Source organism: Aulonocara sp. 'chitande type north' Nkhata Bay, linkage group LG1 (genome assembly GCF_057382095.1).
Source record: "Aulonocara sp. 'chitande type north' Nkhata Bay isolate Kocher_YH1m ecotype deep benthic linkage group LG1, A_spYH_male_GT1.1, whole genome shotgun sequence".
Taxonomy (NCBI): domain Eukaryota; kingdom Metazoa; phylum Chordata; class Actinopteri; order Cichliformes; family Cichlidae; genus Aulonocara; species Aulonocara sp. 'chitande type north' Nkhata Bay.
The window spans coordinates 28,363,345-28,380,546 of NC_141344.1; the positions used below are offsets into that span (position 1 = coordinate 28,363,345).

At 40.2% G+C, this 17,202-nt stretch overlaps 1 protein-coding gene across 1 annotated transcript; it reads right to left on the reverse strand.

Moving 5' to 3' along the window:
• Positions 1-11,359: 11,359 nt before the first annotated feature.
• Positions 11,360-14,330, reverse strand: cyp19a1a (cytochrome P450, family 19, subfamily A, polypeptide 1a). Its single transcript, XM_086291737.1, has 9 exons — positions 14,126-14,330; positions 13,881-14,031; positions 13,614-13,768; positions 13,337-13,501; positions 13,085-13,199; positions 12,897-13,008; positions 12,545-12,707; positions 12,033-12,274; positions 11,360-11,770 (listed from the first exon to the last, which is right to left on the reverse strand). The coding sequence occupies exons 1-9, from the start codon at positions 14,280-14,282 to the stop codon at positions 11,510-11,512; spliced, it is 1,521 nt and encodes a 506-aa protein (XP_086147863.1). The 5' UTR covers positions 14,283-14,330; the 3' UTR covers positions 11,360-11,509.
• Positions 14,331-17,202: the final 2,872 nt, after the last annotated feature.

A 17,202-nucleotide genomic window follows, 5' to 3' on the forward strand; every position in this document is an offset into this window, starting at 1 on the left:
AAGCTGATTTTTCTGTGGATCCCACAATGATTCACACTTCAGTGTCAATCACTTCACCATCATTATCAAAAGAATAATATTATTTGCCGCCTTTCCTTACTGTAATTTATTTGGTTTTCAATTTGCTGCAGAGAGCTTTTTTTTTCCAATGCTCTTGTTATTTTTGAAAGCACTCTGACAGAAATCGGATTCACAGCTTTCTTTTCATATTGCCCTTGTTTGTCTTTTTATTTTTTTCATCTTAACTTCCTGATCTCTAATTCTGAAGTTCTGAATGTGGTGTGTCCTTGAGCAACACACTAAAGAGTGCTCCCTGCTTTGAAATGCATGAACATTCCAGCAATATAACACTTGAAGAGCAGATCACATAATTGTCTTCAGATAGACGGTGGAAGGCTGAAAGGCAAGAACTCGATCGAGAAACTTAAGTAAACTTTCTTGAAAATAGTTTATAGTTATACCATCTTTATAAAGTAGCATTCGCTGTACGCTTGCAAAGCTGGTGGACGCTTCAAACCTGTAGTAAACTGAAAGAAAAGTAAAATGTCAGCACTCTGTGCAGTTTCAACCCACAAAGTGGAATTTGGCATAGGCCTACTGTTGTGGTTTCATGGTGTCCCACAAATCATCTCTGGAAATGTGTTTAAGACAGTGGATTTGTTTCTGTACTGGTTCACTCTCACCGTCCTCATGTGATATAATGTCACTGCTGTGATGGACTGCAACCTGTCCAGGATGTACACCGCTCTGTAACATGTGGAGCTGAAATAGGATGCCAACACAAAGTACAGAAAATTGACGTTTTTCCAATGGAGGTTGGCACCAAACGTCAGTCCCTGTAGATTTCCATATTTCAATGTCCACCTTAACCACAGAGATAACATGTTCACAGGCTGGTAGGAAACATTCAAATAGGTTAAACGTTTAAAGTTATGCAGTGTTAAGTTTGTGGCCACGTTTAGGGACCTGTGGGTGCTAGCTAGGCTGCTAACTAGATGCTAGGTACTGCCTCGGGTAATCCAAGTCACTGAACTGGCCCTCTTGAACATGAAAGTGGTGTTAGTACCCTGAATCTAGAGCATTTTGGTGGAAACACAAAATCATATGTCCTACTGTACCTAACTGTAAAAGAAGTCTTTTTTTCTATTTTATTTTCTTATTCTTTTTTTGGTAATGATGCAGTGGAAACTACAGCACTTTCTCTCTCTTAAAGCATCAGGGCTTGTTTTGATATGACTTCCTCCCACTACTTAATCTTACTCTTTTTTTCCACAGCTGAAAACGGGAAATAAAACAGTCGTCTAAAGACAATCCTCATCTGAGATACACGTGATAACAAAGTGTCTCTAAACCCGACAGACCACTGATGTTAAATGTGTAAAATGTGGGCCTCGTGTTTGAATGAATTTTTGTGAAATGAGTTAAAGCGGTTGGTGTGGAGGCAGGTGGGTGTGCAGTTGGTGGTCCGACAACAGTTGCAGGCATTAGCGTTTCCCAGGTGTGGAGCTCACGGTTTCTCAGCATGAACTCTGGGCACCAGATGGCATTAAGCCTGTCTTTCCAAAGCCAAGGGCTCAATTATCTCTGACCCTGTGTGCATTTGCATTTGTGTGTGTGTGTGTGAGAGCAATTGCAACTCTCTTGTGCAATATTCCAGTGAAAAAACATAATGCCGGTAACAACAACAAGCTGAACTACTTTGAAGCTATGTACTCCTTTGACCCGATGTGAAATGGAGAGTGTCTGTGTAGGCTGTGTGAGCGTGAATAGAAACATACAATTCTCATGCCCTGAGACTGAAAAGCATAGCAGAGAGTCTGCACTATCATTGCTTGCTTACAGGAGTGAACTGGCTTTTACAAGAAACCAAAACATAAAAATTAAAGATCAGTCTGGAGCACAGGTCTGTCTCTCTGGACTTTGCATGTGTGCACTGGTTAAGCTTCAGGAATGTTGAATACCTCATCAGCTTTGGCACACATTTGATCTTGGTAATGTGGGGCCATCTAGTTATTAGGTATTTTAGTATTATAACTATACACTACTATAAATTCATCTGAGTTTCTTTGGACAGGACAAACGAACCACTGATATGAGATAATGCACTCTAGCAACGATTTTAAATGCACGTCATTACTAAGTTAGTATTCAAATTTATTTTCAGGAAAAACAAACTAAATGGGCTTTTGGACCTTCTAATAAGATACTTTGTTTACAGAGCTAACAAAGTAATCCATATATCTAAAATTATAGTTGCCTGTAGGAAACAAAACAGTGCAAGTTTATCCAGCCTGTGACTTGTGAGTGTGGAAAAAAGCAGACCTTAATCCAAAATTTCTAGTAATAACTGTGCAAAAGTGTCTAATTTTTAAAGTAGTAGAGGTAAAATTGGTAAGTTTTAACAAATTGAATAGCTGTACTGTAAAGCTCTGAGATTTAAAGCAAGGTTTTGTTAATTCAGTTTTACTTATATAGCACCAAATCACAACAATAATGGCAAAAGGCGCTTTATATTGTAAGGTAAAGACCCTACAGTTATACAGATTTTATTGTTGAAATCTTGGCGATACAACTTAATTCTTCTGTATTTACACTATTAGTGTAATGAGGGCTGATGGCAACGGCAGCGTTGGTGCTATGTGTCGGCCTTGGGGATCCATTCCTGTCCAAACAGGCAGCTGACATACTCTTACAACTATAATTAAAATGAAATCACACAGTTTGGTTTTGATAAAAACACACTGCTGTAATAAGCAGTTCAAGCTAATTCTACTTTTTAAAAATTTTGTGATGATAGAATATGAATATCAGAGAATATGTTTTCTAGCCTGCAGTTTTTATTCCATTTTGCTGCTTTTAAACTATTTCAAATATGCTTTAAATGTAAATGTTAAATGTAAATTTGAATCATTTTATAAATCCGAAACTACGGAGCCCCGCAGGGGACATGGGAGAAAAAAAAAATTAGGGAGAAAAAAAAAATTAAGACGGACTTTTGCGAGATCTCGCAAAACAAACTCGGGATCTCGCAAAAGTATTGCGAGATCTCGCAAAAGTTTTAGCCGCATTCTTCGGAGGCCGCCAGCTCGAAGCCGACCGGGAGGTCGAGGCACGATGTGCCGGGAAAGCGGTGTTCCTCCCGGCTGTAGTAGGTCTCGACCTCCCGTTAGCTTCGAGCTAGTGGGTGTCAGATCTCCAAAAACGTCGGAGCACTTTTGCAAATATGTGATGTCTTGTAAACCGAGCAGGTATCTGACGTTTACACAACTACATTCACGCCTCAAAATATCTTAAAAGTGTATTTTGTGACCCAGAAAGAGTAATATTACAACTAAGTAGCTGCCGCCATTGTTGGAATTCAACTTTCGCGAGAAAGTTTTGCGAGATCCCGAGTTAGTTTTGCGAGATCCCGAGTTTGTTTTGCGAGATCTCGCAAAAGTTTTGCGAGATCCCGAGTTTGTTTTCTGAGATCTCGCAAAAGTCCATCTTAATTTTTTTTTTTTCCTCCCTAATTTTTTTTCTCCCATGTCCCCTGCGGGGCTCCGTATGAAACTGATATGTGCAGACATTCAGATTAAGATAACAAACACCGGAATTATAGGATGTTTTTGACTGTGCATTGCTTGGTGTCCGGTTAGCTCAGGCTTTTTTTTGGCTAGCTTTTTGCATGCTATGCCAACCTTTGTTTTATGGACACAGTGATGCTAAGGATGTACACCTCTCTGTCACAGTATTTCTTTTTATAAAACACAAGTGTGACATGAGCTAAATGCCCCCTCATACCATCAACCTTCCAGTTTTCTTGCACCAGTGCCAACACTGGTCAATACCAATGTTAGCAAGCTAGCTTACAGTAGTGAATTTTGATCAGGCATTGTTACATGTTATAACATTAGTTGTTGATTATGCATTTTAACTTGTCTTCTTCAGTGTACCACAAATTCTATTAGGTGCATGGTCAGAGATTCAACAAATGCTAAAATGCTAAGCTTGGCAATGAAAATGTTTTTGAAATTTCTGTATTCTGCCGTTGTGCAGCTAAACCCAACCAAGCTAACATGTTCACAGCCCGGTAGGAAGAATTCAAATAGGTTAAAAGTTTAAAGTTATGCTGTGTTAAGTTTGTGGCCACGTTTAGGGACCTGTGGGTGCTAGCTAGGCTGCTAACTAGATGCTAGGTACTGCCTCGGGTAATCCAAGTCACTGAACTGGCCCTCTTGAACATGAAAGTGGTGTTAGTACCCTGAATCTAGAGCATTTTGGTGGAAACACAAAATCATATGTCCTACTGTACCTAACTGTAAAAGAAGTCTTTTTTTCTATTTTATTTTCTTATTCTTTTTTTGGTAATGATGCAGTGGAAACTACAGCACTTTCTCTCTCTTAAAGCATCAGGGCTTGTTTTGATATGACTTCCTCCCACTACTTAATCTTACTCTTTTTTTCCACAGCTGAAAACGGGAAATAAAACAGTCGTCTAAAGACAATCACAGTATTTCTTTTTATAAAACACAAGTGTGACATGAGCTAAATGCCCCCTCATATCATCAACCTTCCAGTTTTCTTGCACCAGTGCCAACACTGGTCAATACCAATGTTAGCAAGCTAGCTTACAGTAGTGAATTTTGATCAGGCATTGTTACATGTTATGACATTAGTTGTTGATTATGCATTTTAACTTGTCTTCTTCAGTGTACCACAAATTCTATTATGTGCATGGTCAGAGATTCATAAAAGATGAATGGTACCAGAGGTGTACTACAAAGCCAGATGAATGGCTTAGTGAATATTTCATGCTTTTAAAATGTTTTTCAGACTCACCTGTTCTTAATTCAGCTATTCACTCTGACTGCATAATTTGCCAGACAAATATTTTTTCAATCTAAGCTCAATTTTTCAGTTCCAAACAGATCTGACCAACCAGACCAATGTATTTGGCAACAAGTGCACTGTAGCTCAAAAAGTAAATAGTAAAATAACACTGCTTTACCCCAGACACAGAGCTAGACACTGCTCTGGGTCTGAAATTATTTTTCTGACTCCTCAGATGCATTTCCAACTCTGCTAGCAACTCTCAAACTGCCCCACTGACATCCTGAAATATGAATGAAAGCAGTTGCGATACAGCTTCAACTGTGGGATCAAACCGTGAAATCTCAGTTTCCTCCCTTTCTTCTTGTTTGGAAACACCAGCTTATCGTGGCTTGGTGTCGACAATTTTGTTTACAATTTTCTTTTTGGGGATGAATGTTGCACAAAAATGCAATAAATGATTTTCTGCAGCGTTGCACTTCTTATGTTCTTATATATAGATATTGAATTTTAATCATCATCATCATCTGATAAGATCTCTGAAGTAAGCGTCACTCATGGGGATCATTTTGTGTAGGAGAAGAGTCATATGACCTGTGAAACTCCCCTTTTTCTATTAGCATTTTCTGAGCCTGAAGCCAGATTTAACAAAGAGAGATGATAACCAGTGTCGTGATATCCTTTATCTCTGACTGGGGCTTTAGGTTTTGTCGAGTGAGCTAACTCTGAAATCTCCAGGCTTATTTAGAAAGTAAGCAGGAAAGGGAGGGGTGAATACAAAAATAATAATAGGAAGAAGAAGAGGGTGAAAAGCTTCCCTCAATGATGAGTGCCACCACTCTCTTCTGATGTTCAATGGGAAACAAATGGGCTGACTTTGCAAAATGGGCTTCCATGAAAAGGCCATGAAGTGAGAGTCTGCCTTTGATCCAGTGCCTCTACTGGCAGAAAGCCTCCCAGTCTGGGCTTCTTCAGACAGACCAGTCTGACGAGAGAGAGTCTCTCCTGTTTCAAAGAGAGTCGCGCTGCATATCCTCTTTTGCACAAATTTTCCTGTGACTATCAAAAGGCCCGAAATACACTGCTCATATGAGCACAGTGCCAGCGAGGCTGAGAAACACTCACGAGGGCAAATTACTCCGAGCATCATGTTAAACAGTGTCATAACTGACTGTAGGAGGTACCGTTCATATTGACAGAATTCTGACAATGTAGAGACACGAGTACATTGCCAGTTTACCCTTTCTGGTAGATGTTTCCATGGCAACCATGGCTCTCTTTTAATGAAACACGAATCCAGCAGGGGACTGAAACGGAGAGACAATATGGCCACTGGCATTTGAAAATTTTAGCAAGAAATAATGTGTGTGTGTGTGTGTGTGTGTGTGTGTGTGCGTTTCTTGGCAGTAAATAATATGTAATCAATCAGATGGTCAATCAGAGCTCGAGGCAGGACAGTCTCAAGTTGGTGCTAGGCTGTTGCGTCAGAGTTATTTTAAAGCTGTCTGGCTGTCTGCCTCTGTAAACCTGTCATGGAAGAATTAAAATAAATGGATGGGTATGGAAAATGTACCTCATGTGACAAATGAAAACCACAAATGAAGAAACATGGACTTCCTAAAGAGAAAGAACATAAGATTACAGTTAGCTCAAGTGTAATACAGTCCAGTGTGGTGGATTTGCGATATGCATGTTTTCATTTAAGTGCTCTGATTTCATCCTAAATGAAATCACAAAAAAGTTACAAAGTGTAAAATCTCAAAACACATTACTGTGGATCATCTTTGTGCTTCAAGCAGACAATGCTGACACAATCTGAAACCACAAGTATTTTTCAATTCTTCTTGAAAAATATTTCTCATACGGACACACACACACACACACACACACACACACACACACACACACACACACACACACACACACACACAGCCATCACAAACTGATATAGCAGATGCGTGGTATAACAGGCATCTGCTTTGGGGCCACATTTCTCTTATTACTTTCTCCTATTATTGCCTTAATAGTTACCGTGCAACCACACTCATGGTACACATTAGGTTTTTTTTTCCAGGGCTTACTGTTGCTTAAGAGATGGCAGAGTTGGTTTGTTTGTTTGATCAGCCTGCCACTTTGGTTCACAGTCAAGTATCTCTGGCTATTAGCTGTAGATTTCTGGTTATTGCTAAGAAGTCTGGTGTTGGAATAGACAACGTCTGGAGATGATGACTCTTCAGTGATGCATGATTCATTTGGAACTGTAATCTATTCAGTTGAATTCCTCTCTAGGAGCACCATCGGCTAAGAGTTTGCTCACCACCAGAATTCCGGAATTCGCATGATAAGGTGGGGCCAGGTTTCACAATGAACTCACCCGAAACTCTGGCTGATTGGGACCCACACCCAGTTTCACACCTTGGCTCAGGCGATTAGAGGATCATCAGGGGGTCCTTTTGTCCCTCTGTGGGGGGATACTCCCACTAGGTTTATATCTGGGACTCTCCACCATTTGACCTTAGAACTGAAGAAGCTTCTCGGATGAGAGGTGAAACGTCTTCAAGTTACTTAAAGAAGTCCAGACGCTTTTCTTTGCAAGCTCCTTTGACTACAATGACCTGGATGACTGAGAACCTTCACAGACAGATTCATGAAGTATATATCTCTGTATCTCTGTCCCATCTGGCCTGTCAAACCAAAGTGTTTTGGGGACTCACTGGCTCCACCCTTAGTGCTTTTTTCAGATTATACTTCCACAGTCAGTAACATGACATAGCCCATCTGTAGCTGGAATAGCAACAACTATAAGCAAGCCAACAAGATGGGGGACATCATGATTTCAGGTTCATTGAATTTAAAAGGAGATTTTAGACTATGCCATTGGTATACTACAGTAAGTACCTTAGGAGCTGCTAAGGTTTGATAGACTACAGTGTCTAGTGCTAATAAAAGCCACCAAAAACTTATGAATGAATCATTATGGCTCAGCACACTTGAGTAACCTCTTTGTGACTAGGAAAAAGCAGAGGTTCCCTGGTGTTTGCACTGAATTTTTTCACATTCAGTGACCAATAGCAAGTAGTTGTGGTAGTTGTTCGGCCTCTGGACGACCACTTTCTATTACAAGGGGATTGCACAAGCTGCCTGGTGGAACAATCCTGCTCTGACTGCAGTTACTCTCAGACAGTTTGGCGAAGGTTTGCAAATAATTGCCATCTAATTTATAAATGCAGACAGATTGCCAACACATCATAGTTAATCTGTGTGCTGATGAGTGTAACATGTCTACAGTGTGTCTCTCTGCAATAGAGAACTTGACTCAGCTGTTGGTTGCTCATATTCTGCTTATATTCCTGTATAAAATTGCTGTCCTGCAGCAACACCGTCACTATTTCTGATCTTTTTCAGATCTACGAGGTTCTAGCTGGACTCTATATGTAAGCAAATTTCTGTTTAATATCAGTGTTTTTGTATGTACGCAGCAATAGATTTGCGATCAAAGGAAACAGATTTATGATTTTCCCTGATTTATCACAGTGAATCACCATTTTATTACAGATTGCACATAGTTGCCAGCCTGACCCCATCCAAATGCAAAGTTATAGCAGACTGACTCTGTTTCTTTGCAGTTGCTTTGAGGACAGCAACTTACAGTGAGTGGTGACAGGCCGGGTCCCCGCCTTTGAAGTAACATTTCAAAGGCAGCGAGAACCCATGTTCAGAGCACGCTGTTAGTTTTGGGCGTGTCGTCGTCTCCAACCACTGTTTTTCCTACTGTGACTGTAGCATGACCAGTACAGTAGCCAGAAAACCATAACAACATAGATCTGCTTTGGTTGTTGACTTTTACTTTCCTGTAACCCTACGTGAGCTGCTCCACTGCTATGATGGGTGCAGATGTCAAAGGTCATGCTATTGCAGTTTTTTGATATTTTACTTTGATGACTTAGAGTCACGTTGCATTTCCTTCGACACACAGAGTAGCTGATTTCTTTAATTATTGTTTTGTTTAGTTTTTAAGAGCTAATTCTCATTTCTAAAGACTAGCTACCCTTAAGAGGGAAGTAAAAAATAGACCCTATAAATAAAAGTTTTAATAACTTCTTAAAGAAAAACAATTGAGGGGGGATTTCTCTAAAAGTTATCAGTACTATAAAAACGTTTTTGCAGTTCCTGCTGATGGTGATGTACAATGACTCAACTAGGCCCGTGCATGAGGATGTGATAATTAAAACACCATTACACCCTGAGGCTACTTTACACTGGCTGTTAACACATTTGTCAAAAGCTGCTGGAAATTGAATGTATACAGATCTTTATTTTAAATTATAATTTAAATTCTTGCATGCTGCTCGATAATCTGTCTGTTCAGGCTTTGTTCTCTTTTAACATAAATCTAAGATAGATAAACACGGCTCGCCTTAAGGGTTTTTGAACTGTGAAAAAAAATTGACAGATGAGCAGCAGGTTGCATGTGAAAAAACCTCAAGAACAGCAGCTTCAGTGTATTTTTAGCTTGATGTTTGTCAGTATTCACTCATTTACATCCATCTTAATAACTTAATTCTCTCTAGCTCTTCTTAATGTTATTAAGCTCACAGATGTCATGGAGATTATTATGACGAAATATTTTTTCCTCGCAAATTTGCAAGATCTCATAAAGATCTGTCTGGGCTGCATGTAAAATGTTTTCCATCCTGATCGAGGGCAGAAATGAGATTGGGGTTGATGAGACTATTATGATTCATTTGCTATATCCCACAACACCTGCAAGGAACAGCCTGTGATCTGTGATGCACACACACACACACACACACACACACACGCACTGAAAACAATATTACAGAGAGAAAGACACAGTCTCTCTACAGTAACAAACACACACACAGTCACACAGACAGTGACTTTGCTTCTTGCAGAGGTGCCGAAATGATTTGTTGCAGGTACTGATTAGCCTACCAAGCAGCTGTGTGCGTGCTACCCTTCCTTTAATACCCTCCCATCTCACTGTGATCAGCACCATAAGGCCCCAAGAGGTCGCATCAGTCAAGCTGAGACAGATACTCTTATTTTGATCGTGTCACTCTCTTGTATCACTGACACACAGCTGACTGTTGACATGCAGAAACTGCACTGCGCAGCTGAAACTCTGCACACACTGCCTGTTTGAACACAGTTTCTTTCTCAGCCCTTTTTCTTTCAAACATTGAATAGTGATTGTTCAGCGTGTTTGTTGATTGCTTCTAGCAAAGCAATACAAGCTGAAGCATCTCAGTATGAAATGTATTAGCCACTTTTGCCCAAAGGCAGAGCAACTGAACATAATGAAAAGACTAGACGCTGAAGATAAAGATCAAATCACTGTATTAGGTGTTACTGCGCCCTCTCCTGACCAATGTTAGTGTTACATAATTGCAACAAGAGATGCCTTTTTTTTTCTTTTTGTGGCTGTCGAAGGGCAGTTTTATCACCCACTCAGAACAATCTCGAGACTAACGATGCCTTATAGATCATAAAGTCACACATGTTAGATCTATTGAAAAGCACCATAATGCACCGTTTACTGGAGTAAGTGAATCATCTCTTGCTTGTTTTGCAATTAGACAAAAGAGATCTGGTTACTTTGGTGTTATCAGACTTGCATTGGTTTTCTGTGGATTATAAAATGGCACTGTTTGTGACGACATGACTTCCTGATACTGTTTATCTGCTGTACATAGTTGTTGTTTTTTTTCAAGCCTGACACAGCGTGCTGAAATATGACAAGTCTTTGCCTTATAGCTCTTTGGGAATCACCTTGTTGGTGCAAAAATACTATTTCATGCCTGTCAAACTGTGTTATCGTTTGCATTTTTCAGAGATTCACAAAAGAAAAGAGAACAATGAGTGAAAAAGAAGTGTCCAAAGAAAAGCATTCAAAGACTTTCAGAAGGTCTGGAAAACTATTCCTCAAGAGCACTTTAAAAATTACAAAAAATTTGGCTTTTTGGAAGAAATAATATTTAAAGAAATAAAGGCTCGCTGAAGACTTTTGCACAGAACAGTAGGGGAGTTAGCTGTTGTGTCATTGTTTGGAATTAAAGTGTGTGGGTGCAGAGGAACTCTGGGAAAATGCCTGGTTTTCTCTCGCTTTTTTTCATGTGCAATAAAAATTTAAATGAACTTACTTCTCAGAGTTGGAGTAGACTTAGAATGCATCGCTTTCTTCTACTTATTCTCTGTGTAATAACTTGTATTTACATTCCCCTTTGCTTCCATTGGACTTTGCCTTTGCTTTTGCTTTTGTTTTTTTGTAATAAAAGGACAAATTTGAAATCCTTTTTCATTTTCTGTGTTCTTAAATGACAAACGCACATTTATACCACATTTAATAAATTATTAATCGTGTGATTAGTTCAATTTAGGTGTAAGATATTTAAAAAAGGAGAATGAGAAAAATGTGGGGTCAAATAAAAAAAATACAAAAACAAAAAACTGTGAACTAAATATGTATGACATGCAGACAAAATGATGAGACGACAACACACATTTGTGACACAATAATCTACATTTATTTCAGTGTTAGCAGGTTTAAATGTACATTTCACATCATGCATACAGTTTGAGTACAAATACAATCTTTGCGTATATCAAAATATAAAGGCTAGCTTTGTGTCGTTATAAGATTATACAAATTAAGTATACAAAAGTACAGGTACAGCTAAAGGTTCGGGTCTCGGAGGGTTTGACAGCTGCTTCTCTGCCTGGGTAAGAACCTCATGTGGAGATGATCAGCCTCTACAGGCTGCTGGGAAAGGTTGTTGGTTTGTGTGAGGCAGTCCAGGGTCGGGCCCTCGTGAGTACAAACAGAGTACTGAGACAGCAGTGTCACCAAAATGGATTTCATCATCAGCATGGCGATGTGCTTGCCAATGCACGAGCGAGGGCCTGAACCGAACGGCTGAAAGTAGCGCCGAGGAACCTGGAGGCAGAACAAGAGGACCGATGAGAAAAAAAGTAAAAGGAAAGATGTATTTTCAAGAACACGAAGCTCAGATGATCTGTGTGGGTGTGGCTTCATCGGGCTGGACTGAAAGATTCTGATTGACGTGTTTCTAATTGCTGACTGGTGCAACTGGAACAAGTGCCAGACAAGAACAAATAAGTGTGACATCATCTTTTTCAACCAAGTTCCACCTCTTTCTAACCAGGAGAAAAAGTAAAGCAATGAAAGCACTACTCACATTCTTTTCAAAGTTTTCCAGATTAAATTGATTGCCTTTGAGGAAAAACTCGGTGCGGTGCATTCGGCTTGTGTTCAGAATGATGTTTGTGCCCTTCGGTATCCTGTAGCCTTCCATGATGTCATCAGACAGGGCTCGACGCATGGTGCATTCCACCACTGGGTGGAAGCGCAAGGATTCATTGATGAAGCTCTCAAGCACCTGCAGCTTGTGAAGATCCTGGTTCTGAAGCTGTCTCTCACCTGTAGCAGCAACAGACTGTTGTGAATTCAAGTTTTTCAGCCTGGAGCAAATGCAGTGAAATGCAATACTCCTGAGTTAATGAAGGTTATTGTGGCCAGGTTTTGTGGTTTTGGTGATATAATTGGACTTATTCTTTTAAATGGGGTGTGTAAGCGTAATAGTAAGAGCTGTCAGTGTAGAGTGAAACAGTGCCAAGTGTCAAAATGTATCTTTGATGTGCAGCAAATCAGTTATAATTGCATTTTTTCTTAACTGCTGCAGCCTCTTACCCACAACAGCGTCTATCTCCTGTAGCAGCTGCAGCTCCACGTGTGGGTTTTGTTTGAGGAGCAGAAGCATGAAGAAGAGACTGACGGACAGAGTGTCCGGAGCTGCGATCACCATCTCCAGCACGCACTGCGTCACATCGTCAGCAGACAGCTCGCCGTGGTTCTGAAAACACAGTTGAATGCAAATATGCTGTCTGACCTTACTTGGTAGGCGGAAAAGAAATCCAGCATTTCACATGCAAAGAGGAACTGCTGAGACAGCTTGAAAATGAAAAAACACAAGTACCACAAGTGAAAGGTTTTACTTTAAATGAAAGTATATTTGCAGAAGGAGAATACTTCGTAGACTGACTTGTGCAAATATGAGCTCTGCCGTGAAGTTGATGTCGTCCAGCTTATCTGCCTGCTCCATATTTTTCCTCTTTTGATCTACAAGATGTTTAATGGCATCGTGTAACTCCTGGCTGTGAGATAACAGATAACACATATTTAAAAAGATGAAACTAAAGGTGGGCTTATGTATGAGACTGAGTGACTCACGCTGCTGTCTTGTGCCTGTGGTGAATCCAGCCGAACTTGAAGTAGATGTCAGGTTTGATAAGCACATCCTGCCATGTGTGAAAATACTTTAGAATCTTCAGCAGCAGCTCTTTCTCTGGATGCAAGGTAACATAAATATATTAGCATGCTAAAATCGTTCCCATATCTTTTTGATCCACTTCTGGAGACAAGAAATTCTTTATGTACAGCTTGCATGATAACGCAAGTAACATATTCATGCATCCTATTCACCATTGAGAGGTACGCCCAGGAAGAGTCTGTTAGAGATGTCCACCACGGTGCAGCGCATCAAACTGAGGATATCAACGAGTCCCAGGGTGTCCAGGTGGTCCAGGTGAGCCTTTGTGGAAGAGATGCAAACATCCACCGTCTGCTGCAAATTTGGGCCTGACAGAGCTGACAACATGAGATGGTTTTATGATTTCGTTTAGACAAATATTTGCTGTTTAAAAATCACATTTGAATAGCTGACTTTGTTTTGAAGTTCATGAAAGAGTTCCAGTTTTACCTTTAGCAAAATAGGTGCGTATCTTTTTCCACAGAGTTACGTTGTTGTTGAATATGATGCCTCTCTCGTTCATGCCGATGCAGCTGAGTCCCTGAATGCTCCCAAAACGTGAATTGTAGTTTCCGTTCTTCAGCACATGCTGCACTGCTGAAGCTCTGGTTTAAAAAAAAAAAAAAACAATAACAAAAAATCCACTGAAGCTTTTCATTTTACTTCTTGACTGGCTTGTTTGGTAGCATCAGCACTGACAGATTGAATGCAACTAACCTGCTTAGTATGAGCGTCTCTTCTCCGTTGATCCAGACTCTAACAATGTCTCCATACTTGTTATTGTAGTAGTTGCTGGCTCTGCCTATGCCAGTCCAGATAAATCTCAGATATGACAGAAGTGGGCCCAAACCCAAACAGAAAGAAGGACCTGTTGTATTAAAAAAGCAGAAAATATATTTCAGCTCTCACAACATTCTGTTGTAAAAACAAACAAACTCCTAATTAGAGCAACCTGAACCAACCTGGCGCAATTTTCTTGTCCGTGTGACTCCAGGCAACCAACAGCAGACAGACGAGCAGTATCAGCGTTCTGGTTGCCATTGATATTCCATGCGATTGGATGGCATTTGAGGTCACGGACAGATCTGCCACCACGGCGTCTAAGCCTACAGGACCCATCGCCTGTTCACAAGTAGAGATCAGATCCACGAGAAGGGTGATGATGTAGAGCAGCCTGCACAGACCTGAAGGGTCCGAATGCTCACATCTGCCTTTTTATAGGCGGTCTGAGCTGGTTACGTGCCAGGTCAGGGTAATGCAAAAGCCACAACACTGCAGGAAAAAGGTAAACAATACTGTGGCAACCTTGAGGGATTGGGTTTGTGCTTGTGCCCTTGGGTTTACAGGACCTAGTTCAGCGGTTGCATGTTGGCAAATATGAGCTCATATTTGGCATTTTGTTGATGAGAAGGTTTTCACCTCCTTTAAACTTTAAAAGAAGTTGCTTTGCCTGTGAGAACTTGAGAACATCAGTGTTATTTGCTCTAGCTGCCTATTAAAAATCAGCTTTTCAATAAATGCACATTTTTCATCTGTTTTTATTAAACAAGCGAGACAAGGGAATGGATTAAATGTTAATTACATATGTAATTGCATTTGAATTATATTCTTCATTACATTGATTCTAGATTTATGTTCAAAAGCTGACTTGGATTTTAGGTGATACATTTTCATTCAAAATCAGAGCTATTTGTTTTAATCAGAGCTGCTATGTATTCATATTGTACTCACACATGTGATCATATTACAGTAAAGTCTAAAAAATAGGAAAATGCTATCCATTTAATCCTGGCTTCCTGTGTTTTAATTTATTTGGCGTTGCTCTCAGATCTAGTGAAGCCAGGAAATAAGTTACACATAATACCAGTGTTAAATGCAGATACCATACTGTATTTGTTTATTTGTTTATCAGATGAATAAATGAAGATGATATGCTCTATGTACTACAGTAAAGCTAGACTGATCTGTTCATCTCCAGCCCCCAGACAGTTTGAAGAAAGAGTGGATAGCTGTAGCTAATGGAGAGACTGGTGGAAGAATTTTCCTCGCCAGAAAACAAAGTGGAGAAAAAAAAAAAGGTCATCAGTATTAAAGCTGGTCTGTGAACTAAAAACATGGAACAACTCGGTGAATATTGACATTATCTGTGACTTTTAGCCACTTTCAGTTCTCCGCTGAGCATTATAAATTCTAAAAATCCTCAACATAACCCATGCTGTCTGCTCTTGTGCCTGCCTTTGTTTCCTTGGCTCATTCTGCATAAAGAACCCTGCAAACTCATCGCCCACACTCCAGTCCAAGAATGCGCACACTTCAAATGACTGACTGTGTGCTGTGCCCCTGCCTCGATAACGATGCCCTGTGTGATGGCGTAGACCTAGATTGTTCTGCATGATTAAGCGACGACAGCCCCCTTTGTTTCTCCTAAAAAGTAGAAGTGTGCGTAACCTCGTCTCTGGGCTTTGAGTTGTGGTCAACCGCATCTTTATCACTAGTATATGTTTAGGGAGTTATTCAGAAACGAGCTGTTGAAAAGGTTTTTGACATGTCAGAATATGTGTTATATGTAGGATTATATTATTACATCACATATTTAGATAAACATAAAAAATTAAGTACACCCTCTTTCAGCTCTAATGCTTTACATACTGCACAAGGGTTACACACAATTTACACAACCTATAATTTATCACCATCCACAGTCATTGCAGGAGTGGACGTCCCAGCAAATTCAGACTGTGCAGTGCTCAGAACAACTGAAAACCTCAGCTAGCATCTTAAACATCAAAGTTCAAGACAGTACAATTAGAAATAGACTGAAAAGGTATGGCTAGTTGTTTTGTCCACAGGTGAAAGGCTGTTCTCTCTGAAAGATCACTGGCACATCTAGAACAGTCTCCCTGAAAGAGAGATGTCCTCAAACCTCAATGAACTCAAACACTGCTTTAAAAAAAGAGTGTGCTGATTTATACCACGTGTTGTTGTTCTTCTGAGGTTATATTTAAATAGCCTGCTAAAATCATATATATATTTTTAATCACGTGTAAAACCTCAGAAGTTAAAGAGGGTGAAGTTTCACTTTCAAACTAACAGAACAGAAGGAGAGACTGATGATTTTGACCAGCAGCGAAAGAAAGCAGACTCTCAGCTTTGTGCTGCCCGAGCAACCTTGGGGAATTTATCACATGATTCACATTTAAAGCAGCACTGGAGAGTTGGTCATGAGATATGATAACACTGTGAAGCTGAACTTGCCTTCCCCACCAGCTCCGCCGCTGCACATTACAAGCTACATGCAACAGAAAGTGTTGCCTTTACTGTTTGACATTACACGCTGAACTCCACTTTATTCTTTTCTGTTGACACTATGAGAGGACTTACCTGCAGTACAAGTAATCCCTCACTTTTATTTCTGTAGTAGTCCTAATAAATTTTAAATTTCTGAGCAGGAAGAAGTGGGAGGGTGGATGAAGTCTTCAGGAAGGCTGGCCATCTGTCTGTCCTTGGGCAGGAGTCCGAATTCGAACATGGACCTGTGGGAAGAACAGAGATAAAGCTGCTTTCCCAGCAGCTGCAGCTTAGGAAGGAGAAAAGGCTACAGGTGGGAATGTCAAAATATAGATTTAGTATGAAATAATTGATAAGCCTTTGCAAAAAAATATATCTGGAATGCAAAGAAAAGAAAAGAAAAGAAAAGAAAAGAAAATTATTATAAAAACTCATATGTACATGTCTGGCTGGAGCAGTTCAAGCTGTCCAACCACTGGCCATCAGTGACCCACACTACAGGGTGAGCTCAGGGCTTGAATCTATGTTGCTTGGCTGATTTCTTCCTCTACCTCCTCCTATGCTGAACCCATGTGTGTGTGTTTGTGTAAAAGGGCTTTAACGCGGCTGCAAGAGCATGTAGGTCAGCGACATGAAGTGAGCAGTGCTCTAAAACACCACAGATGCCAATTAACTTACTCATTAAAGCACTATTAAGGTAGTCACATCTTTGTTTAAGCCAAAGCAGGCTGTACCAGCTACCTTTTGCAGG